Here is a 25,775-nt window from a genome sequence, read left to right on the forward strand (position 1 = left end):
ACAGCCGGTAAACTTCGACATTGTTAGGACACTTTGTTCTAAAGAATAATTTGGTTGTCACAAAAATGTTCTATCTCTATTTATTTTTGAGTTTAGAACACTAACTTTTGCTTTACTTATGGAAGCCATATCTAATTTTATTATCATCTAATAGGCCAAAAAATCACCATTTTATTGATGTATCGCATGGCATAAAAATATTTATTTTAGTTTAACAGTTGTCGACTAAACGATTTGCACAAGAATGGCCGAAGAAAAAATCATCATTTTCCAGTTTTGTTCAAATATCTCGAAAACAAAAAATGCTGGGTTATTTTTCAAAAGAGATTTGAATTAGCCATGTAATTCTTTAAAACTTTTCTAATTTAAACATTTTTGTACCTTAGATAATAACTGAGATCCCAATGGTGAGCATAGAATTTGGGACAGACTATAAAAATTTTAATTTTAAGGTTACATTCACAATTTACACAAAATGCTCAGATATTAGAAACACATTTTGTTCTCCAAAAAGTTATGCATTACATAATACAGAAAGTTTTGTAAACTTTAAAAATTTAAAAATAACATTATATATTTTAAGACATCTAAAAAAAATTAAATTTTTTGTTACTTTCTTAAGTCAGAAAAAGTAATTTGCTGTATTTTGATTTTTTTACGTTAGTTGACAGGTTTCTAGAATTTTTTCCTGTTATAATTTGAATTTATTGATTTAGTTTTTATTTTGTGTAGTTTTACTTGTAACTTTGATATTACAAATACAATTATTTCCATTTTGTATCATTTTGACTGCAAACTCATGTTTACCGTACTAAGTTTTGATTGAATAATACCAAAATGGCGGCGGTTATTCAGTAATCCATGCACAGTTTCAGAAAAACTCATTTTCAGGTAAATTTTTGTGCTATTTTCCAAAAAATTCTCCAAAACTCGCTTATTTGAAACATTCTGTATAGACACACAATGAATGAGAATATCACGTGACATTGACCGGACCAGGCTAAGTTGAACCGTTTTTGATTATTAATTTTTCGGATATTTTCATGAATATCTCGAAAACGGTTTTGGGGTGGGTTGTACAGCGCACCGTTCGACTTTGAAAAAACTCAATTTCTGACATTTTTACTGGGGGATAGTCATTTTTCGAACAATTTTTGATTTTTGAAAATTATCTTTGACTGTCTAGATAGGTTTAGGATAATGGTAGAAAAGTGACGTGGAGGGTCATTTGTCAAAATGTAATTTTTTAAAGTTGTCACGTCTTAGAAACTGTCATTCAAAGGTCATCTCCGAAACCGTGAGAGCAAGAGCAAAATGGACGTCGGATTCGTGTTCCCCAGCTTGAAATTAGTAAAAAAGATAACGTCGTTTTGATTGAGCAAAATTCAATATGGCCGCTGTTAATAGGCTTTAGTAGGTTAGGTTAGTGGTATAGTAGGCTCAAAAATTCCAAGTTTCCGTAAAAATTTCGTGCAGTTCTCCAATAAATTGTCCATAACTCGCTTATTTGGAGGATTCTGAATAAACAAACCATAAGACAAAATAAATAATGAATGAGGCTATTACATAACGTTGACCGGACCAAGCTAAGTTGCACCGTTTTGCTGCTAGAGGTCTAAAATTTTTACCACAAAGGCACCTCGTTGGATGCCTGATTCAACAAAAACAATGCTTTTTGAATCACTGGAAAAAAACAAACACTTCTCTTAGAACAGACAGTAATAATGTGGTTGTAAAAATCTGAAAATCTATAATTTTTTCATTGCTGTAACACATCGTTTTGGACTTCATTGGGCTTTTAGCTGATAGGAAAAACTTTGACTTAATTGTACAACTGCACTATACAGGGTGAAAACAAATTACATTTCAAGTAATCTACTAATTTTTTTGGATTTGTTTTATGGCAACCTGTTTTTTAGTTCAATATCTTGTTTTTGGTTGTGTTCCAAAGGATATGCTATTAAAATGACGTAATTGCAACACACCCTGTTCAATTCAAAAGCAATAACATTTTTCATAAAGTAATATTTGACAAAAGCGATCATTTTGTAAAATGTTATTCAATATTAAATGTTATTTCATTAGTTTTGAATATTATTTAAAATTTTGCCTAGATTTTCTTTAAGTGCAAATGAAAGAAAGCTCAATATTTCTACCTTCTACATAATACAGAAAAACTTAAATTTAAATCTTTAAAATTTAGTACATTTGAAAATGTTTCTAATCCTACTTTATGTGATTTATATAGTACAAATATATCTTCTAAATATAGTAGGTAGTTGTATCCATTAAAGACTGTTTATTTAATGTAAATTATACAAATTACCTATCTCTATAAGATTTAGTCAGACTTAATGGATTTAAGAAAATCTGACAAGTTGTATAACAGGAAGGTTGCTGGATTATTTACCGGTTTTATTTTGATTTTAATGAGATTTACTGCTTTGTATTTACAATCAAAGGATTTGTTCCCCTTAAATCAAACAAACCCAATATAATGTAAATGTCTTCAAATCACTATAGATTTAGGCTAGACGTAGCAAGAATTTTCTAGCGTTAGAACTGTACATATTTACTGTAAATCACAAATAACATAAACTCTGTGGGACTGAGGAAAATCTTAAATCGACAAGTCGCACAATAGGAATGTTATACGATTTGTTTAAAAAGTATTCCGACTTGTTTGAGAGGATCTGTAATTTTCTGTGTACCTACTTAATTTGTGTTGTTAAAATTAATCTTGGAGCATTTATACAAAAAAATCAAAGTAAATTATACTGATGTCACAGCAAAAAAAAATTGATCACAAATTTTTACAAAGCCAAATTTTGTGAATTTTATGCTAAACCTAACATAATTCAAATTATATGTTTTTACTTTAGTTTCATGAATTTTAATTGGAAAATTTTATTATGAATTCAAATTTTTTTATTAAACATTAAATTGTGATTGCCAATTCACTACTCCATTTACAGTTTTTTAGTTTTATGAAGCATATTCACTTATTTGATGTATTTACTAAACAATAAAACATTGTCTAAACTAACTATGAATGCTATAATATTTATGATTAATGGATTTTATAATAATGTTGCTATTTTAAAGCATTTTTTAGACTTTAGAATTGTGTGAACTGTCTAAATCTTTCCAATTAAGTTAACGATTACTTCGTTTGTCCCTGACTTTGCTATTTTTAAAGTATGTTTTATAATTTGTCACTTTTATGTTCAACTGTCACTTTTATGATCAACTCTTTTATCAAAAACGTTTTTAAAAATTAATCTTTGGGCTAATTTTGATTATAACTTTTACTTATGTTACACAGTTTTTAGCAGCCTTTCCATGGACTAAATAACAGTGAAATACAGAAACCGTAGCGAAAAGTAGTTTCCAGGAAAACTACAAGTCTCAAATTTGATATAAAATATCAATTTTATCAATCAAGTCTTGTTGTCGTATATGTTGGCAAGGATTTTTGCAATTCCTCATCATCGTTATCTCAGTTTAGCATGATTTTGAGTATATTAATCTGGTTCTCCGTGCAAAAAATAAAAACAAACATTTTTCAACTTTGTAGATGTTAATCAAGGATGTATAATCGAAACAATTGCGATGTCCCACTAAGACAAAAGTGCCGACTTTCGATAAAAGGGGTTGACCGATCGACCCGCCCCCTATTGTTCTCCAGCATAACGGCCACACTGATGGTCACTTTCCCAAAGTTCTTTTGTGTCGCCCCAATGGCAAAATATGCCCTAAATAATTACAGGATTATCTTTGGTGTTGATTGAAACACGTGACCGAATCAGAGTGACAGTCGTGCTTGGTAAGGTTCAAATAGAAAAGGGAGGAACTAGGGCTGATGATTTTTGGTTTTGTTTTCAAATAGGGGGTGACGAGATCCCGGTGTTAAAGTGTTAGACGTCCGTGGCCGGAATTAGGCTAATAGAGTCCGGCTTTTGTCTGCTTTTTGGAAGAAATTGCCCGGAACTAATTAACTCACTACGGGGACACTGCCGTTTGAAATATTACTAAGATTTAGGTCACTGCAAACCTATTCTGTAGGTCAATGGAATTTCGGACGTCACTCTGGTAATTTTTTTCTATCGGCTTTAATTAGGCACGTCAACAATAAAAATGGATTCGTAATCCTGCAAGGCGAGTTTAAATTAAAGTTTAATTCCCGAATTAAAGGTAGCCCCGGCGTTAAAGGAAATTGATAGTGCGGACCCCCCCTGAACTTCAAAATTGGAATAGTGTAATTTAGATTCCGATTATGTAGAGGCAGAATGCAGGTGTGTTGGCTTTGAACCGACCAAATTACTTATAGCACCATCTATAGAGTCAAAGTTACCATTTTTTAGACAATGCCAAAGTATGGTTCATTTTTTGAGTGCTCCGCCATATTGAAATTTACGCACGTCGTTTATTACAAGCTAGGCTATCCATCTTTTTAATCACCTGTTTGGACGTTGCCGTATTGACAAATTCCTCCTTTAAACTTCACAATATGTCTCTTTCATTAAGCAATTATAAATGAAAATGAGAAAACTATATTGTTTTGAAAAAAAACATTCTAAGAATCTCACATGTTTTGCATGCAATAAATGCTTTTTTTTTCGAAATCGGTCCATTTATTACTGCAACCAACAATACACCAGGTTTACATCTGCTCGTGGAAGATGTGGCAACATAGGGCACAGTTCCAACTGACAGTCGGCTAAACATTTTGAGGTTAGGAATTTTAAAAAGTTGAAAATTGAAAAACACCAAAAACTACAAACAGAAGAAATAAAAACTTAATTTAGGGTTGTTTAAGTTTATTAATTAGTGTTGTTATTGCGAGACCTTCGTAGAATTTAAGATTTTTCTTCACCAAACTGGAAAACTTGCAACATTTGGTGGTAAACAAAAGCGGAAAGTTCCAATCAAACTTTGGCTTGGGAACAACAACCACATTCAATTTAAATTATCTGGAAAGAACATCACAGATAGGTGCATTCAAACGAGTCATTAACAGCCCAATACCAACGTTTCAAGAATTATTCCATAAAATTGTGTGTTTTAAGAACTTGCTTCTTGGTTTTGTAATATAGATTGCTTATTTATTTCCTTTTGTAAATTTACCCAGCATTAAATACATATCAATTTGGTTTTGTTGTGTGATTTATTTAACATGTTTTTTCAATTTCAGTTCAATTTATTGTAAGAGCAGACTCAGTTAAAGAAATTATCTAATTTTATGATTGTTTATGAAGAAAACTAGACTTCTTAGATAAAAAAGAAACGAGTGTACTTTTTAAAGATTTTATTTGTATATTTTATAATGTGTAAATAATACAATTAAAATAGTAATTTAACCTACTATCTGATGGAAAAGTATTTAACAGTAGCACCATCTGTTTCTAGCCTTATAGTCAGAGAAGATACGGCAAAATTTATAAGGGCTAATTCTGCAAAATAATGGCATTTGATCAAATTTATGTATTAAGTAACTTGTATCTTTCTAATATTACCTGAAACTTATTAGAAATTTGTTTTTTCAATACTCTGCATATGGATTTTGACAACACCATTATAACCATAGCTTCAAACACCTTTTGTTCAGTCTTTTAGAGCAATTGATAACTTAAATTTGGACCCTTTCAAAGCATGATAAGCAAACTCCAGAGTAGGCAAATAAAGGTACCTGAAACATAAGCTTTTTAGTATTAGCAGCTTATTAGTACCTCTACCAGAGTCCTTTTTATAGTATTAGGTAAATCACCTTGTCAGCTTCTGCTAAATACACCTTTACTCTATATCCATGTTTCTTCGAGAACTACTGGCTTGAATAAACTTGGTTTTTGTAGTGTTCTTGTAAAAACTCTTCTTAGGAGTAGGTAAATAAATGGGCTGTTTCATTGTGACAGTGTTTTCTATTAGAAAAGGCATCCTTTTCTGTTCCACAAACTCTAGTTCCTTCAGAATGTTTCACTGGGCCCCTTGAGAGTTGTATAGTGTATTAAGAAGGTGGCATTTTCAAAACTGACTACCGAAACACTAGTCTCACACGTAGTATCGCAGTTAAAAACAAGTTAAATCAAAATACTCCTTAAAATATTGTAAAATTTACATCAAAAATAAAAAATGTCCACGTTTTTTATTTTTTATGTAACTACTATTGAGTTACTACTACTATGAGTTACTACTATTGACATATAAATTATAGCGCAGAGAGTTACGGTGAAATACAAAGAAGTACGAAGAGATATGAGATGTAAGGAGGATAAACAAAGAAAAACAGAAGGTACGGGGATATACGACTAAAATTACTAAAAAAGATTTGCGCTCGAAAAGCACCTGTGAAGGACCCCTCGGTTAGGCCAAACTATTTTGCTTCGTTAAGCATCCGTACTAAAACAAATTTCTCAAAAACGTCAGAATTCAAATTCTATTGGATTAGTTCCATTAAATTTTCAGCTTCTAAAGGCTGTTTCACACTAAAACGACATTTCTGATACCATAATCTGATCGTCGACTGTTGTAGAACGTAAATTAAAACATCGAAATGCCACTTAGAAGCGTTATCTAAGGGTACTACCGGCAGTTTTTAAAATTCCTCCGGTTGCCGCCTAATTAGGCAGCTATAGCCGTTGAAAAAAAAATCTCGATCCCTTTTTCTCACCAGGGCCCGATAAAGCTTTTTGTGGGCCTCGGCCTGTGATGTTATAAATATACTCTTAATAACCCGTACTTGTCCCACCCCTTTTGTTTTGTTGGGATCCATTGACGTAGGTCCCAGTTTTTGATCTTTAACAACAGAAGAGATTTTTAACAGTGAAATTAAAAATGCATATCAGAAGCTATACAGATGTGACAAAGCACAGCACGAAATCCCATTATTGGTACAATAAACTATTCCCCCAAAAAAACGACTTTAGAGATACACACACGAAGAAACAATAACCATTAAGCAGTCCTAGAACCACATAACTGTAACCGTCTATTACATTAGCGTTTTACCAGAAACCCTCCACATAAATATGTATGAAGCGTCATTTTTAAAACATTTCTACGGTCACTAATATATTTAAATTACAAATAAAATATGGCTTCCATGGCTTTATCGCTACCATACCAATTTTATGACGAGACCCCCTAAAAAAGGCATCTTTTCCTGTAAGATGGTTAATAAGAAAGGTACAAGGTGGTTTCACAGCACCGATGATTAAAAGAACATTTCATTAACAGCTGACTGTGCACAAAAAATGGCCTAATTTATCCTGAAAGTAGTCAAATATTGTGACCTGGTGTCATCTGGTGGGCAAAAAAATCTCGACACCTTCGACCATATGGGGTGAAAGTCAGGGGCGTAACATTTTCACGTAAAACCAATAAGTGGGGCCATTTTTGAAGGCTGCAAAGAAATTGAATGTCCAATTTCAAACGTTATGTTTGGATTGAGAAATTGAAACTGGCAAGGACAAACAAAAGAAAACGAGAATCTCCAGCCCGGTCCAAATCCAAGTGGAGGAGGGATGATTCTCTTTTATTTGTCGAGTTAATAAAAACACTCAGAAATCCATTATTCTGTCGAAGGCAGTGGAATTACGTTCGTTTTTTGATTGGTGTACAGCAAATCAAAGTTAAAAGCACCCTAAAGGCGCTTTGATTTGTTTTAGCTAATTACCGAATTTTCAATAAATATTTGCATAGGAACTTGAAGATTTTTAATTCGTTTTTCCCAGACAGGAAAAGATATCAAAATTATTGGAAATTGTGTTTGTAACAATTAGATTTCTGTGAGAAAAATGAAAATGTTACAGGTTTTATTACACACTTTTCTTCACAAAATAATGAAAACAGACATGTTAAACGCTAATAGATATAAATAATTTTATAAAAAAAAATTGTATGCTGAGTTAAATTCATCACTGATGTTGGTTTCAGAAAGGTTAGTAAAGTCATTTTCATCAAATTAAGACTGGCTTTCATCATCATTAAACAATTTCAACAATATTCAGATGTGTTTTCACATAATCTGTAATATTTTTTTTTTGCTTATTGCTAACCTAAAAGTGACAATTATACCCATTTCCACCAGGTATCTAAATCTCAGCACAGCAGTTTCTGATTCTTCCAGCTTGCTGCTTTTTTTTTTCACCAATTACAACTGCTGTCAGCACAGAAGATTTTATTGTATTACATTGAGAACGTTCCTTCAAGTTTCATAAGCTTTTGTACATCATTTTTACAAGTTTGTACATAGTAACTGTTTCTGATTAAAAAATATTCCAGACAGCACCAATTGTGCAAAACCAACTAAAGCAAATACTAAAATATTAAGAACCTTTTGCTTTACAACCACTTCAAAAAGGGAAATATAATCTGAACATTAGCAATTTAGATTTTTAAAACACAAAGTTAAGTTCATAACTCATCGAGTAATAAACGTATTTTTATTCAGTTGCTGAAGCACGAAATTTCAGGTTATTATTCAAAAAATGAGTGTGTCCTGAATATATTGTGGTAATAAAGCTCATAAAGTACCTAATATACTATACACACTGGAGAATTAATAACTTTATTTAGAAGGATGTTTTGTATTAAGAATGAATGGTTTGCACAAGACATGTTGGTCACAAGAAACCAATAAGATATTCCTGGATACTGCAAGAAAAACAAAGTATAAATTGAAAAATTGATAAAAATACCAAAAAAAAAATTGCAAACTATAAGCATATGACACATTTCATAAAAATAAAATGAATTTTATATCTGTCAGAACAAATAATAATACACACTAAGTAAGAAGAAGTAAAGAAAATTTTGCACATTATTATTATATAAAACTTTTGTTTTTAGCTTTTGTTCGTATGTCTTCAAACAAATGAAACTTTACACTATGATTGACTCACTCTGTACATTTTTAAACTAATTGGACAAACGTATTTGTCTAATGTGTTCTGAGTTATTTGCATTTAAAACACTTATGATAATTGTATGGGAAAAATGTGAATAATCTATGCTATATGTATACGTTCAGATGGATTTCTGTTAATATTTTTAGATATAACCACTGATGATTAATATTAGAGAAAATCCTGTCGAAAATTTTAAAAAAGCGCTATAAAAAGGTTCGATTTTACTGAAATAATTAATCTTTGCATGTTTTGTAATATGAATGAATTACGAATTAAGAAAATAAGAGTCATACAAGGTGGATTTTTTGAATGGTGGCGATTTAAATGAGACACCTTGTATATTGTTGCAGGTTTCGATTCTGTTTGTTATTTGAGAAATATTTTATGTATTAGGTTCTATATCTATTACTAAGTTTGTTCGTTTTGGAGATATTCGATGATTTCGAGTTATGAAAAATATTTTGCAAAATATTGACATATAAGATTAAGTAAAAGTGAAAAAGTAAATTCAGTGTGACAGTAAAATTTACCAATTTAACCAGTAAATTCCAATTTGAGCAGTAAATTTATGGTTCTAATTGAAATTGATTGAATTGACTGTCATTAATTTTATTAAAGTCATTTTCGATCAATATTGTCAAAATTAAATCCTGAAAAGTAAAGACTGAATAAAAGGCTGTTTTGATTTTGAAAATTTGGTTTATCAATAATAAAATAAATGAAGTAAAACTTTTCTGACAAAGTGGTTCTTTTACCAAATAAGTAACAATTTTATAGCTTTTTTATGAAAAAGTAGCCTTTTCTAAAAAATATCATTTTGAGCTTTTTGTCACTTTTCTTTATTCTTGAGATGAGAAAAATTAAACGAATCTGAATATATTATTAATGTAAACATTTTTTAATTTACTAGTAATTTACTGACAATTGTCAAAAGAACTGACACAAATCTCAAAAACTCGTTTTGTATCGAAAACTGTGTTAAACTGTAATTCTTTCAAATTCTAGGCAAATTTTGACAGTTTTGACATTAGAGATAGGAATCACGTGGTTGTTGGAGGATAATTGAGCTATGCAGTGACGTGATCAGTGTCAAATATCATAAATATCAGAAACACGTTTTGTATCGAATGTTGCAAGAAAACGTTTCTAAACCTTGATTTTTCTAACTTTTGAGCACAGTTTGACAATCCGGAATAAAATTGGTTGTCAAACCCACTTTAAGTGTTAAAATGACTGTTATAAGCACATTTTTGAAATCCTCATTAAATTTCCTATCCAATAAACTGAAAAAACACCACAAAATTTGTAACCGTTAGGGAGAAAAGCGGTGTCAAAATTTGAACTGCCAGAAACACAGTAGGTATTTGTAATTTACTCGTAATTTACCGGTCAAATTTTCCTGGTTAAGTAAAATATTTAATTTACTAGTAATTTACCCATCACTAATTATTTGTAATCAATTTCTGGTATTGAATATTTGCTATAATTTAATATCTGTACTTCTAAGAGAGTTATATTTTAATTTTAGAAATTTATAAAAAAATTAAAAAAACGACTTTGGAATATAAAATGATTATTCTAAAAAGTATCAATTTTTCAAATAAGTAACCTAACAAACATTTGTACAATTTTGAAGAGGGATTAAGATAAAAGTATAAAAGTAGAAGCGTTCCATTTGAAAAACTTCTCTTTCTTCTTTTTTTATAATTGACTTTTTGAAGCCAATCTTTGACCACCCCGTATAGCAGTTTTCGATGTTTTTCTGCACTCACTTTTAAAACAAATTTTTTTGAATATGACAGAACACGAAAACCAAGACAAGGCCGTTGACTGAAAATGTCATATTTTACATAAAATAGTAAATATCTCAGAAACAGACACAGATAATATGTGATAGATAGATAGAACACCCATCGAATTAAAATTTAAATTAATATTTTTAATTTATTAAAATTAAAATTTCTATAAATATTAAATCAACTGTTAATTCATGAATGACTTGAACTTGATAAAACCATCATCATTCGTCAATTATCTCATCAAAATTTTCGTCGTTTTTAAAAATGTTCACTAATTTTGACAAGGTTTTCAGTTGATTTGAATTTATGGAGTTGTTCAAAACTGGGCTCGATCAATGCTTTATCCCTGAGGGACTTTATTAAAGGGAACAAACGACCTTTTCGATCTGCAATAATGAATACAATTAAGTATTTCCGCTTGGATCGATCCAGAACGAAATATCAAAGGCTCTCCCCCGAATTAAGCGGGCAATTAATTGGATCCGGAGAGAGAGAGAGTCGCTCAAAACACAACAAATTAAATTTTCATAATCCGGCTTATCGGTTTAATGAAGTCCTCAGACTTTAATGGAACCAAACGGACATTTGCGGTTAATTTACCCCGTTTCAAATCGAAACGACCTTGCCAGGATTGAAAAGGGGTTGAGGTAAACTCACACACGCAAAACGGTGATTTTTTAGCTTTTGTTGATGGACTTTTAACTTGGCGACAAAATTTTTTAAGCGACCCGGAAAGTTTGCATTTCCATATTGTTGTTGTTATTGGGACGAAAACAAACGAATTTCATGAATAAAATAACAGTTTGAGTGAAACGATGCAACCGTCGCGGCTGCTTAGAAAACCAATGTCGTTGAACTGTTTTACAACAAACAGCGTTTTATTATTTATGTTTGGGTCTGTGTCTTCCTTTTTTTGGCTTAATAGTTTTGAATTAGTTTGCCCCGTTTCAAGTTCCAAGTGTGTTTATTACGGTGTAGAGCCAGAAAAGAAAAAAATCTCATTTCCAATTCAGATGTCGTTTACAGGGAGACGGATCTGACTTGACGAGTGGTAAAGAATGGAATTATTATTGGAGAAAATCCGCACTTTAAGAAAAGAGGGAAAAGTTGTCACGAGACTCTTCAGTGTGAGGAAAAAAACCCTGAAAAGCGTTATGTAATTGAACGTATTAAATATTGAGTAGTAATGACAATAGTCAACTTGTTTGCTAGGTAATTGTTCTGTCAAAGTAAAGCTGAACAAAGTAGATTGATTTATGGACAGGTAACATCACTAACCTAACCCAACTTTTCTATGTCAAATGGAACTTACAGCTGGGGAGTTCGGTTTTCAACTTGGAGCGTACCGCACGTCAGTTTCGTGGGTGCCATTTTTTGCCACTAAGAAATCACGTTTCTTGAAACGGTGTTCAGCAAAATATGAAGTTGATGACCGAATTCCGCAGCCGGTCGAGTGAAGATGGTGGAATCTCTAAGTGGAAACGTCGATTCCTAAAAGTCTACGGGGAATTGTCTTGTGCTTCCAAGAGGCGGAAAGGGTGAAAACCTAGGAGAAGACCACGTGGATGTGACAGTGACGGTTATAGTTTCCACGAGGAATGACTATATCTTTACTCGGATTGTGCCTTTAATCGATTTTTTTGACTTTTTTGTATGTGTATTTTTTGTGAAAAGCACTGAGAGGCCTGCCTGGGGATGACATAGAGTCAGACAAATCCTGGACAGAAAGAAAACCTCTGGCAAATTGCCACATAAAGGGAGCAGAAGCCAATCCCCGCTTGTTAGTTGGGGGTTCATGAAGGAAGGAAGGAACTTACAGCTGTTCAACTAACCAAACTTCTAATGACAATATTTTAATAATTACAAGTACTCTAGCTGCTACGGTTTGGTCACCCCATCCTATACTATAGAAAACCTAAAATGTCACTTTTAATGGGGGCGTTAACAGTTTCTGTTTTGTACACAAACAGTAAGAAATATGTTTCCTTTTTAATTATTTCGTGTAGTTGATTGCAAATTATGAGTGAAAATTCATAGAAACTTTTATTCCTGATCCAGATGAACAAAAAAACAAGTTGTTTAGAACATTTGTCCAAGAAACAACAAACTAATTTAAAAACTGTTCAACCAAAGAAAATCTGTAAATCTTTGAAACTAGGTTAGTAAAACTGGTAAATGACTCTTATATGATTACCAAGACCTTTCAAATTTATTTTTGTCAAAGTTTTTGTTTCTCTCAGGCTCAAAATGTTACTCACATACCCTGTGTACGTAACAAGTAAAATATGTACTGTGTTAGAATGCTAGAAAGCACTTTTGGTAGGCACACTTGGTAGTCATTGATCTTATTCTAACTTAGAAGTCTGTTCTCAGACTCATCTAGTATTGTCTCTCCCCCTATTTATTTTTGCTTTTCACATCCTTTTTATTTAGTTTCCTATGCATCTTCAGTCTTAATATCTAGTCCACGACCTCATTTCTCATGTTTCTTCTCTTCTTTATCTCTCTCTTCCCCCAAGCATATTTTTGTTAAACCTTCTTGGATCAAACCAAACAAGCTAGAGAACCTTGACTCTATTGCACACTCCTCCTTTTAAACGATTTTTCCTACACTTTTTGCCATTCCTATTAATTTATCCATTTTCTTCCTAACTTTTTTTCTCTCCCAGGACCTTAATTTCAATCGAGAACTTCCTTCCGTTCTAATGTTCTATTCTTCGCTATACTTTCAACCTTTTGCATTGCCTTACTCTTATTTGCGATTTACTCAATTCTGCATTCATAATCGTTGCATACCATTTAAGTAACTTACCACATCTTCTGCTATCATTTTCATCATGCAGCCAATCGCGTCCACTGCTGTAAATAGCCCTAAGTGTTTTCCATTTTTGTCTATTCTGGGCCGCTTGTAGCCAGTTTCCTACTATTTTTTCATGTCATCGGTGGTCGTCCTGGGTTTCTTGTATAGTTTCTGGGCCTCACTCACTGATTTGTTCATTTGTGATGTGGTCTTGGGAGCTCACGCCCAGCATTGCACTTTCAATATCTCGTTGTGCTGTTCTGAGTTTATTAGCGGATAATCGCGTCATCATTAAAAGGTTAGCAACGCAAAAAAACGAAAAGTTTATGATCAATGCGTCTGCTATCATAAGGAAGCTAAACTCACAGCATACTCTCACTGGTATCCGGCTATCGCAGAACATGATGTATCGCCCTATCACAAATTCCTACCTACTAACCTAATTAATTAAGAGTTGAATTTACAATGGCTTGTATCAAGCAATCACAGTAATCTGTGAAGTAGATTTAGACAGCTTTTGGCAACTAGTATTTAAATAGAAGCTGATTAGCATAAAAACAGACATGACAGATACTGAAAGAAACATGTTTTGTGATATGCTGTATATGAACCAAATATCGTAAGTATCAAGAAAAGTTTCCTTCCGAGAGGGGCATAGATGCTCGGCTGAGCCTCAAGGACTCGCTGATTGAGCGTGTTTGAGTACGGGCAGTATAATCACGGAAGACTTATATCCTGACATCGAGATGAAAGCACGTTATAGAAGTGGCAAGAACAACGACGTTTACAAAAATGACATCTCTATTCTGTAACAATGCTCTCAATCTCAGGCTGCAACAACGCATGATGAAGTGCTATACTTGGTCGGTTCTTCTCTATGGGGTGGAAAGCTACACCTTAAAGGCAGCCCTGTTTAATAGATTGGAGGCATTAGAAATGTGGATTCATCAAAGGATGCTGCGGGTTTCTTGGACCGATATGCTTACCATCGAAAAAGTCTTGCAAAGAGAGAACCACAACATAACGACAAATGCTAACAACAGTAAAATGTGGCTATCTGGGTCATGAATTGCGTGGAGAAAAATACCGTCCACTACAACTCATTCTCAAAGGAAAAATAGAAGGAAAAAGAGGCATTGGTGGGAGACAGGTGTCGTTGCTGAGAAACATCAGGCAATGGACAGGGGTTTGTGAGGTTGGTGATGCTTTCGGATTGGCAGAAGATAAAAAAGCACTCTCCACAATAATCTCCAACGTCAGGAGGAGCGGACAAGGCACATGAAGAAGAAGAAAAGACACTTTATTGATCAATAACTTGATAACAGGAGCTATTATTATTTGTGATGGTTTCACTACTTTTTTACGACACGAAAACGACCCCAATTACTAAAAAAATATGCCTAAAATCTTAAGATATATCACAGTTTTATGTTATAGTTACCATTTTCTTTAAGTGTAGTATAAGAAGTAGAAGATTGTCTTAGACAAAATTGTATGGATACATTTAGTACCACCACCACGTTACATTTAGTACCAACTGCTGTGGTTTCAGTGTGGTTTTGGAAACAGTGAATTTTATAAAAAATTATCAGTTATTATACGTGAATCACCTATCATTTCGTTGCTGCATTTCTAGTAGCGGTAACTCATTTTTACAACTTCCTGTTGCAGCAACAAAGAAACCGAGAAAATTGCATGGAATTTCCTCCATTGGCCTATGCCGATAAATTAATTAAACCATTGGGTAAATATGTTTGGTTTTTAAGGCAAAGGGCCATCAATCTAATTTAATAGTTGGCCGAGTCGAACTGTGCAATCTGTCTTTGGGCCGGCTGCCGCCATCAGTGATTGAGTCCGTTCGGTTGGAGCTAATTGCATGAATTATGTTTCGTCATTAAATGCGATATTCGTTTTGTTTAATGGCACAAGCGACGTACCACCAGAGCATTAGAATATCATTTGTCTCTACCGTGAAATCGGTCGATATAACATGATTAAACCCATTCATTTCGGCTCTAGTCCTAATCTGGATCTATTATATGTACCTATGTGCGCCTCTAGGAATTTCAGGCACTTTGGTGCAATATAGAGCATGAACAAAAGCGATTCAGACAGCCGAACCTCGTGTGCGCCCATAATCGCAGCCTGGACTTTCACCAACGACGGCCTTTTTTTCGTTCTCCATGTTTGATGAAGTAAAATAATGGTTACGATAGGAAATAAAGCATTTGTCACAGATTCCTGCAGATACGGTGCGGAATTAGCGGGCCGCAGGAATAATTTTAATGCCATAGACAATTCGCGAGCGATTGCAGAATAACGGCTCGATATGGCCGGGGGCCGTTCAAGTGCTCCACTTCTGGTTTTTGCGCTTAAAAATAGAAAAGATTTATGACGGTTACGGGCCTTGATAGTATTCCGATGCAGGGGAATTTATATCAGACTCGGTCGAATCAGACCGGAGGCGTATTATTATTGTTATTGCGCTAGATTTGCTCGCCTGTTCACTTTTTTGCTTATAGAAACATTATCAAGTAGAAAAAATGATAAGACCTAAGCGGATACACGTACGTAGGTTGGCTAAACGATCAAATTTGTATCGTAACTTGTTTTCAATAAATCTGAAATAGTAAATACATAGACAAGTTATCGTTTTGCTTGCACCAAAAGTCCTTCGAGCCGGATCAAGTGTAAGCAAAAAAGTTCTGATGTGATCTTCTAAACTAACTTAAGGCTAATCAAAAAGGTCTATAAGACTAAGAATTTTTTAATTTTTCTTCTTTAGGTTACTCTGTTTTGAATGTTGGCAATCAGGGCAATCTTTACTTTTGAGACACCGGCTTCTTCTCCCCAAACCTCTCCATTCCATCCATTCCGTCTCCGTCTTCTCAAATCGTCTCTCCATCTGGTCGGCCATCTATCTCTACTTCTCTTGTCCTCTCTCAGTCTTCATTCCATCGATATTTTCGTCCATCTATTATCTGACATCCGCGCCACATGTCCAGTCTACTTTAGTTCTTTGTCGTATAACAGGGTTATTTTATCCTGTCTCTTCTGGTAACCCTGAGCATAGATAGCTCGTTGTGTCACTCTCGTTTGTGTCACAGCTTAGCATTATTACTGGTGGTATGCATTGCTTGTATACCTTTCTATTAAAACACATGCAGGTCTCCCCTAAGCATGTCTTTGAGTTTACCAAACGCGGCCCAACCCAATCCTATTTGGCCAATAATTTCTAAAATCTATCCTAACTTGATGGCTCAGATGTTTATTCGTCGAATCGCAGGATCTTCAATTTGTCGATTTGTATATTGGTTCTAGTTACTTAGTTTGTCACAAATTGTGTCTTTTGAAAGTTTATATTCAGTCCAACACTTTCCGCTTCCTGCTTTAGTTCTATTATCATTTGCTTTGCGTCTCCCAAATTATGGGTGGTTATTTATATATCATCTGCGAAGCGTAAGTGGTTCAAATATTCTCCGTCTATTTTAATTCATTTGTCTTCCGAATCCAATGTTTTGAAAGCGTATTCCAGAACTGTTGTAAAAAGTTTCGGAGATATTGTATCATCCTGTCCTATTCCTCTGTGTATTTGGTATTTTCCCGTGGGAAGGCTTTCTGAAAGTCTACTAATATGAGCACCAATAATTTATTGTATTCCAGGGATTTCTCTGTTAGTATCTTAATTGCTTCTTCTTCTCTGCTTTGGTAAGAATGCAGCTTTTGTTCTAGCCGTTTATTAATTATCTTAGTAAATAATTTGTATAGATGGGAGAGCAAGGTAATGGGTGTATAGTTTTCCAAGTCGGTACATTTATCATATTATACTGTTTTGGAGGCATATATTGAAAAGAGATAAAAGCTTACATTTATGACTTTGTGGTCCCCCGTTTCCCTTTCATTATTATGGGGATTTTCTAACCTTCTTCTTCTTTACGTGCCGTCTCCTTTAAGAAGGTTGGCTATCATCATGGCGATTTTTATCTTTGAAGCTGCGGATCTGAACAAATCAACAGAGCTACTGTTGTACCACTGCCTTAGGTTGTTCAACCAGGAGATGCGTCTTCTTCCTATACTTCTTCTACCCTGTATTTTTCCTTGTATAATAGTTTGCAACAGTGTGTACCTCTCCCCTCTCATCACGTGGCCCAGATATTGCAATTTTCTGATTTTGATTGTGTTGATTATTTCCTTCTCCTTTCCCATTCTTCTCAACACCTCCTTGTTCGTTGTTCTGCTCACCCAGCTTATTCTGAGGATTCTTCGATATGCCCACATCTCGAACGCTTCCAGCCGGTCAGTGTCGCACTTCTTAAGCGTCCAGGCTTCCATTCCATATAATAGTACTGGAAATATGTAGCATTTAAGCATTCTGATTTTAAGATGTAGACTAAGATCTGTTCTGGTTAATGCATTCCTCATTTTATTAAACACTGATCTAGCCTTTCCGATTCTTGATCTTATTTCCTGTGAATAATCATTATTGTCATTTACAATCGTGCCCAAGTACTCGTATTTGCGGACTTTCTCCACTGGCTCCCCTTTGATCCATAATGTTTCTCGCTGTTGCTGGTGTTTTGTGATTGTCATGAATTTAGTCTTTTTGGTGTTAAGTGTGAGCCCCCTTTCTTCGCTGATCTGTACTACTAGATCTATCAGCCTTTGCAGTTCTTCCAGGGTTTCTGCTATTAGTACTGTGTCATCCGCGTATCTGATGTTGTTTATAACCTTTCCATTAACTTTCACTCCCGTTGTTTTTTGATTTTCCAGTGCTTCTTGTACTATGTCTTCTGAATACAGATTGAAGAGTAATGGTGAGAGCACGCATCCTTGTCTTACTCCACGTTTTATTTTTATCTCTTCTGAAAGTTCATTTTGCACCGAAACTTTGGCAGTCTGGTTAAAATAGAGATATGTTATTATCCTGATATCATTCCTGTCAATGTTTTTATCTCTCATGAGTTTTATGAGGTGATTATGGCGGACTTTGTCGAAAGCTTTGTTATAATCGAGGAAGGCTACATATGTTGGTTGATTGACGTCCATGAGTCTTTGAGACAACACATTAAAAGCAAACAACGCCTCTCTAGTACCCATTGCGTTTCTGAAACCAAATTGTGTTTCGCTAAGATCTTGTTCAATCCTTCTAAAAATTCTTCGATGTATAATTTTAAGGAATATCTTAAGGGTATGGCTCATTAGGCTGATCGTCCGGTGGTCCTTGCATTCCTTAGCGTTCAATTTTTTTGGCAGTGTAATAAATGTTGATTTGAGCCATTCTCCAGGGATGATTCCGGTGTTATATACAGTGTTGTACAGATCTACCAGTACTCCAATTTGGTCTTCTGCTATTAATTTGATAATTTCTGTTGGTGTTTCATCAGGTCCTGGAGCTTTATTGTTTTTTGTTGTTCTAACTGCATATATAACTTCTTCTTTTGTTATATTTGGGCCCTGTTCCTTATCTGTGTCTCCATCTGTGGTTTCCTGTTGTCTCTCGTCTTCAAACAATTCTTCGATGTATTCTTTCCATCTTTCGAGTTTCCCTTTGGTGTCTGGAATTATCTTACCGTTTTTGTCTAGTAGAATACTGCTTTTGTTTGCTCTTTTGATGCCCGCTAGTTCTTTAATCTTTTTATGGAGATTGAAGTCGTCATGTATTGCTTGGAGTTCTTCTATTTCTACGCATTTTCCTTCGTACCATTTTTCTTTGGCGTGTCGTATTTTCTTTCTAATTTCTTTCTGTATGGTCTTATATGCGCTATCGTCTCTATTCTTGTACGACCTTCTGATTTCCATTAACTGTAATATGTCATCAGTCATCCATGATTTTTTCTTGTTTGTAACCTTGATTGTTGCTAATAGGTCTGTTGTTGGGGTCATAATTGTAGTTTTAAGAGTTTCCCATTTTATGTTTACGTCGGAGCTCGGGGTTAAGTCAATTTTGCTTAGTTCTTCATTTATTTTTTCTGTAAGTTGTTGTTTTACCATTGGGTTTTTCAGATGTGAAACTGGGAGCTGCTTTTTGTTATCTATGGCTGCTTGTTTCTTGAGGCGGATTTCCATTTTAACTATCACTGGATTGTGGTCTGACCCGATGTCCGTACCCGGGTAAGTTTTAGCCGATTTAATGGTATTCTGATATCTCTTCTTTATCAAAACATAGTCTATCTGATTCCTTATAATCTTGTTGTCTTTATCAGCTGGCGATTTCCATGTATATAATCGTCTTTCGTGCAGCTTGTAGAAGGTGTTTGTGATTGCCATATCGTGTTCTTGGCAGAACTCTGTCAATCTGTCTCCTCTTTCGTTCCTTATTCCCAGTCCAAAATCCCCAATGATATCATCCACTTTGCCTTTCCCTATCTTTGCATTAAAGTCTCCCATAATGATTGTAATATCTCTGTTTTTCGTAATCTCTAGAGCTTGTTGGACGTCATCATAAAATTGATCAATTTCTTCTTCGTCTTTATCAGCCGTGGGAGCATATACTTGAATTATGTTGGGTGTTCTTTGCGCTGTTTTTATTCCTATCATAATTACTCTATCTGATATGGGTGTGAAGTTGGTTACTAAATGTTTGAGGCTTCTGTGTACGACTATTGCTACTCCATTTCTATGTTGTTGTTCGTTGTTACCTGAATAGTATATTTTTGATTGTTCGAATAGCATTTCACCTTGGTCCGGCCATCTGGTTTCGCTCATTCCCATTATGTTAACTTCAAGTCGTTGCATTTCTTGGAGCACATTGTGAATTTTTCCTCCTTCATACAAGGATCTAACGTTCCACGTACCGATTTTCAATACTTTCTTCTTTCTCGCTTCTTTCAGAACCGTCCCCCCCGGAGATCCGATTGGGGGACTTGAAACTCCGGAATATTTTGTTTTGAAATCAGCCATTTTGATTTTACTAGGGATATCCATTGGGATCTTTAATGCAGTGGTTTCCCGTTGCCTTCTGCATCTCTATGCCGTTGGTCATTTACTGACTCATCCGCCTTTAGAGAATATTTCTCTTCTCTAGGACAATAGGGTGCCCTTACTCTCGTGAGCTCCTCCACCCGAAGCTGTTGGCTGACAAGAGGGGATTACTTCTACCGGTAATCATTCGGCCGGCAGCCTCATCAGGTTAACAGGTGAGACGCCGTTTGCAACCGCCCAATCTGGGTACAGACGTTGCTATTGTGCTAGTTTTGGTCCGCCCCGGGTATTTGATTTCCCCGGTACCACCCATATCTGGGAGGCTTTCCCCTATCCGCCACCTGGGGAGGCGCCCGATGGAGGACTAGCAACCCCACACGGGTTTTTTCTAACCTGCTTGTGTATAATTCACGATTCACGTTCTGTGATTTCCAGTATCCTCTGCCTGTTAGTCGTCTCGTTTTCATGGCTATCTTCCAGTTTAAAAATGTTGCTCCTCCCTTCAGCCATCCTTCTTCTCATAACCTTCATATTTTTGTTTTTCTCTATTGTTATTTGAATGGCATTTGTGTTAAATTTCTTCAGGTCCTTTCTAATCTTTCTTGAAATCACTTTGTTCAGATTGCTCAATATGTCAGTTTCCATTTTGTTTTCCTCTGAATAGTCTTCTCTTTTCTATTAGTGTTTTGGTATTCTGACAACCATTTTATCGTCTTTGATTTTTTTTTTTAAAGAGATGGTGGTGTGAGAAATCTACTAGCATCTGTCCTCGTTCATTTCTTTCTATCCACTGTTGTTTTGGTTTCTTCCATTTTCAATCCATCCCTAGTATTTGCCGGTATATCCACATTTTAAACAATTCTCTTCAGAGTCCATGGTTCCATTCCATAATATAGTACATAGCATGTCATGTCATCTGCTGTGCCTAGGTACTTGTATTCTCTTACTCTTTCAATAGGGTGATTCTTTACATATATCCTACGAATGTCTTGGGGCGTTCTCGTCAACAGGATATAATATTTTGTTTTGCTTCTGTGTCCTACTAACTAGCGTCTTCAGGCTAACTGTACACCTTTTTGTGTTGTTTCTTTGATGGTGTGTGTTCTATTCGTATTAATGCTTTTTGATTTAGTACGTGTTTGAAATTATTCTTTCGGTCAAACCTTCTCTTTACTAATGTTTCGATGAGATGGTCGTGTCTTACTTTAGCAAAAGCTTTACTGTTGTCTATTTCTATCTATCCCCTTTACTGGAGTTAATATTTAGTTACTTTATAAGTTATCTTATGAGCAAACATTGGATTAGATAGTACATGCAACATTTTTCATTTTTTTTGTAAAAATGGCGAATGTTATTTTTAATTTAAATATACAAATCACCTTTATTTGTACCTCTTTCATCATTTTCTCAACTGGGATGATACCGTTCAGGGTGGTACAGGTGTAAATCCACTGGTACTGTCTAATAAACAGTAAAACTAACGGAAAAGCCGATTAAAAAGCCATAACGGCCGGCGACCATAAATGTAAGTTACGTGTTAAAGACCTCTCTCTTCGGCTTGACATAACTAATTGGTATGGACGCTGGCGTATGAAGAAAATATTAATGTCCGCTTATGTAATCTTAATCATTGTCACGTCCGCGAGGGGGATTATTTAGGAATTTATCGGTTTTCTTTGGAACCATGATCGTATGATTAGTTGGCCACGTTTTTTTTTTTTCGGAAAATGCGGAGGCGCCCCATGAAATATTATCTACAGACGGACGTCACTAAGCTCTTTATCACTAGCTCTTTTTCCGATGGATACTAAGCACTCTGTATACAAGTTAAAGGCGATTCAAGCCTATTAAAGCTGATACTATACGACTAAAATTCCTAAAATAGTCAAATAAAACCTCAATCAACTATACTTGTACAAAACGTCTATTTAAACACAGGAAACTAAATTAACATTCGCTTCAGGATCTCCAAGTAACAAATAATAATCTACGATCGATGAATAAACATGTCGTGGAACTATCAAAGATGTAGTGTTTCCCCCTTTTAGATACATTTTTAGAATTCTAGAAGCTACTTAACTGGGTACTTAATATGTTATTTGAGTTGTTTAGGACATGATGATGTGTGAGAAAATGGTTTTTGGTTATTCAATAGTTCTACATGTTAATTCAGCGATGCTTATCAGTAATCAAGTACAACTATTTTGAATTTAAAGACAATTAATTCATTTACAATGGCTTTGTTGGTGACATAAATGGATGTAAGTGATTGTCATTTAATGTCTGCTGGAAGCCTATTGAAAAAATAATTGATTGTTTGGTTTGCTACATTTTATCAGTATTTTATTATTAGAAGTTAAAATATGTTTCAGGTCAACCAGAAAGGATCCGAAACATACAAGTAAGTAAGACATTTTATTTTTAAGAGACGTGATAAGGAACTTGTCTAATTTCCTCCTTCCTAGAAGTCCTTCTACTATTTAGGTTAAGAATACATATAAATTAGGTCCTGCTTCTCTTCTACCATCTGAATTTTAATCCCCAGTTGATGATGCTACCCTATTTTGTGGTCATTAATGAACTCTTAAGTACTCTCCAATTGTGATGCGAAATATTTATTTTATTAGTTACAATATTACTGGCCATTACTGTTAACTGTGATAGAATTGGCATTTCCAATAGAATTTTATAACTCACTGTGTCATGTAAGTATTGGATAGTAGAACTCCACCGCCTGTCTTGTTACATCTTTACATTTTCTATGCTCATGATCTTTATACTAACTGAAGCGAATTATACAGGAGTTACCCAACAAAGAAATAACTCTGGAACAGGGTGATTTTAATGCCAAAGTTGAGAAACTTAAGAAGATAAAAAAGTAAAACATTTTGTCGGTGGATATGGAGTGGGTCTGAAGTCTCGTTCCTCATCTACCGAGACGTAACGTGGATATCCCTCTAAGGTAATCAATACAGAAACCAAATTAACTATAGCATTCTAGTACTAGCAAAATAGAGATCCAGTAATTATAATGAAAATCCTATTCTTGAAATGAGGGAAGGGAGTTATCAAGAGAAAGCTCTGTAGAATGTGACAGGAACCGGCCATTGTCAGCCTCTTTTGTCACATTCTATCAACACTTCTCTTGAAAATTCCGTTCCCTACTTTCAAGAATTAGGCTACTGAATAACCTAAGATACGCGGATGGCATTACCTTGATAACAGTTAAGACAGGAGAACTGATTGAAATGCTGGAAGAATTATAGACACAGCAGCTAAAAATATAGGTTTTAATATGAACTAGGCGAAAACAGTGGATGTCCAGCAGTGGACGTGAAATGGCTGATGATGATTATCTAAAAATTAAAGAAACTCTATTAAGTGTAACCTAATAATAATACTGTATTTCTTCTTCTTCTTCAGCCTTCTTTTATCCGTTTTTGGACATCCGTATCTTTTCCACTTTTGTCGGTCTTATGATATCTGGAACTAGCTTCGACCTTCCTTGATATCCAGCGATGGGGCCTACCTCTAGTTCTCGTTGTTTCTCTGGGTTGACAAAGTACAACTCTGATGGTCCGTTTTTTACTGTTCTGGCGTGCAACATGTCTTACCAACTCATATTACGTCTGTAACTCTGGTACTTCTTTTAATTCCTTGATTTCTCATCTCTAAGGAAAATGAATTTATCATATACCTCTCGTTTCAGGTTCATTGGATGACAGTGTTTTTCAGTATGTGTTCAAGTTTACCGAAAGTGTAAACTGTCCAACGGGCTAAAACAGTTTTAGTAAAAATTATAATGGGTAATTACAGGTTTGAATTTATGGAGATATTTGTCCTGTTGACCTGCTACTTGACAAGCCTAAACAAATTGAACCTTTAACGAAAAAAATGCGAGTGGCACAGCCCAAGTTGTGGCAGCCTTTTTATGTCAAGCAACAAAATGGGAAATAAATTAATGGTTTTTTAATCTACGTTCTACGTCGGGGCGCAACCGGTGTAATAAAGTCATAAAACATAATGGCAGCGCGGTTTTTACCTTAAATACGAATTAATTACTGCGCGCTTTGTATCAGATTTTTCGCAATAATAACGCGTGCATTAGCAAAAATTGCTTCCGCGGTACGTTCTTTTAACTTCGTTTTTCCAACGAATTATCTAGGCCGCTTTTGTGTCGCCCAAAACTTACTACTTTTTCCATTTCGATGGTGGAAAACGCTCGTGCGAGTTTGAATGTCGTCTAATCGTTGTTTTTGTTATTAATGCGTCAATAAAAGAGTTTTCCCCTTTCATTTTTGTTTAATGAATTTACAATTTTCGACAGATATAGAACTTTTTTCTACTTGAAAACGAATTGTAATGTTACATATTCCGCATGTTTTTGAATAGCCGGGTTAATTTTGAATTTTACTGTGGTGAATTAAAAAACTAAAATTATCGTCGAGTGATCATCTGAAGATTTTCTGAAATAACGGAAAATCTCTAGGAAAAAAAATTGTACAACTTGGCAGCATTGCGTTTGTAGTAGAGGGTCTTAAGACGACCCAAACTTACCCCCCTGGTATGAAGTCTAAACCTTCTTGACCCTAAAATAAGAAAGTTTGAAGATATATTGATCGGTCAAGTATTATCGATGATCTAGTGAATGGCAGAAGACAAAAATAGTAGTGTTGCAATACGAAGCAAAGAGCGAAATAGTGAACAGTAATCAAAGTGACTTTAGTGGTTTAAATTTGAATTTCGGTTTTGTAAAATGTTAAGTGGTTATTAAATAAATATGTTTGAAATTTGAAAGTAAATTTAGAAGAAGACTCAGTTATCAGAAGATACCGCGAAAACTGACCGACGCCTGGAAAGATTTTCCTGTAAACTGCTTCACCTGGTCCAGCCATCGTTTTGGAGAACGTCCTCTAGGTCGCATCCATCCCTCCACTTTCCCTTGGACTATAAGTTTTTCGAGATTGTCATCTTTCCTCCTGCTGACATGTCCAAAATACTTGAGAATCAGTTGTTTGATTTTAGTTGACAATCTGACTGGGATGTTAAGTTCTTCAAGTATGGATACGTTGGTTCTACGAACTGTCCAGGGAATCCTCAGTAGTCTTCTCCATACCCACATCTCAAACGCATCCAACTTGGCGATGTTTGTGGCTTTTAAGGTCCAGGATTCTGCTGCGTATAGAGCAATTGGAAAAACGAGGGTGTTTACTAATCTGCATTTTGTTGTGGTTGTTACATGCCGATCTTTCCAAATTTTGTGGAGGTTGGTCATGGCCGTTATAAGAAAGTTATTCAGGATCAGCATGAGTGTATTTATAGCTAATGGTCAAATATCGTTAGATCATT

The 25,775-nt window shown here is 34.8% G+C and overlaps 1 protein-coding gene and 1 long non-coding RNA gene across 2 annotated transcripts; both read right to left on the reverse strand.

Moving 5' to 3' along the window:
- Positions 1 to 5,293: 5,293 nt before the first annotated feature.
- On the reverse strand, positions 5,294 to 5,623 carry LOC145740446 (uncharacterized). Its single transcript, XR_014181430.1, has 2 exons — positions 5,517 to 5,623; positions 5,294 to 5,453 (listed from the first exon to the last, which is right to left on the reverse strand). It is a non-coding gene; the product is annotated as an uncharacterized LOC145740446 (long non-coding RNA).
- A 13,203-nt stretch (positions 5,624 to 18,826) lies between these two features.
- LOC145724626 (uncharacterized) lies at positions 18,827 to 20,429 on the reverse strand. The gene is made up of 2 exons (XM_081973005.1): positions 18,924 to 20,429; positions 18,827 to 18,853 (listed from the first exon to the last, which is right to left on the reverse strand). The coding sequence occupies exons 1-2, from the start codon at positions 20,427 to 20,429 to the stop codon at positions 18,827 to 18,829; spliced, it is 1,533 nt and encodes a 510-aa protein (XP_081829131.1).
- Positions 20,430 to 25,775: the final 5,346 nt, after the last annotated feature.

Source organism: Ips typographus, linkage group LG1, assembly GCF_016097725.1.
Source record: "Ips typographus isolate SLU linkage group LG1, UJ_Ityp_2.0, whole genome shotgun sequence".
NCBI classification, from domain to species: domain Eukaryota; kingdom Metazoa; phylum Arthropoda; class Insecta; order Coleoptera; family Curculionidae; genus Ips; species Ips typographus.

Bases quoted from the DNA above. Each gene is read 5' to 3' on its own strand.
- LOC145724626 (XM_081973005.1), bottom strand. From the start codon at position 20,429: ATGGATATCCCTAGTAAAATCAAAATGGCTGATTTCAAAACAAAATAT. The intron at 18,854-18,923 runs GTTAGAACAACA...TCAAATTAATAG, and splicing joins AAGAAGAAGTTATATATGCA to CAGAAGACCAAATTGGAGTA.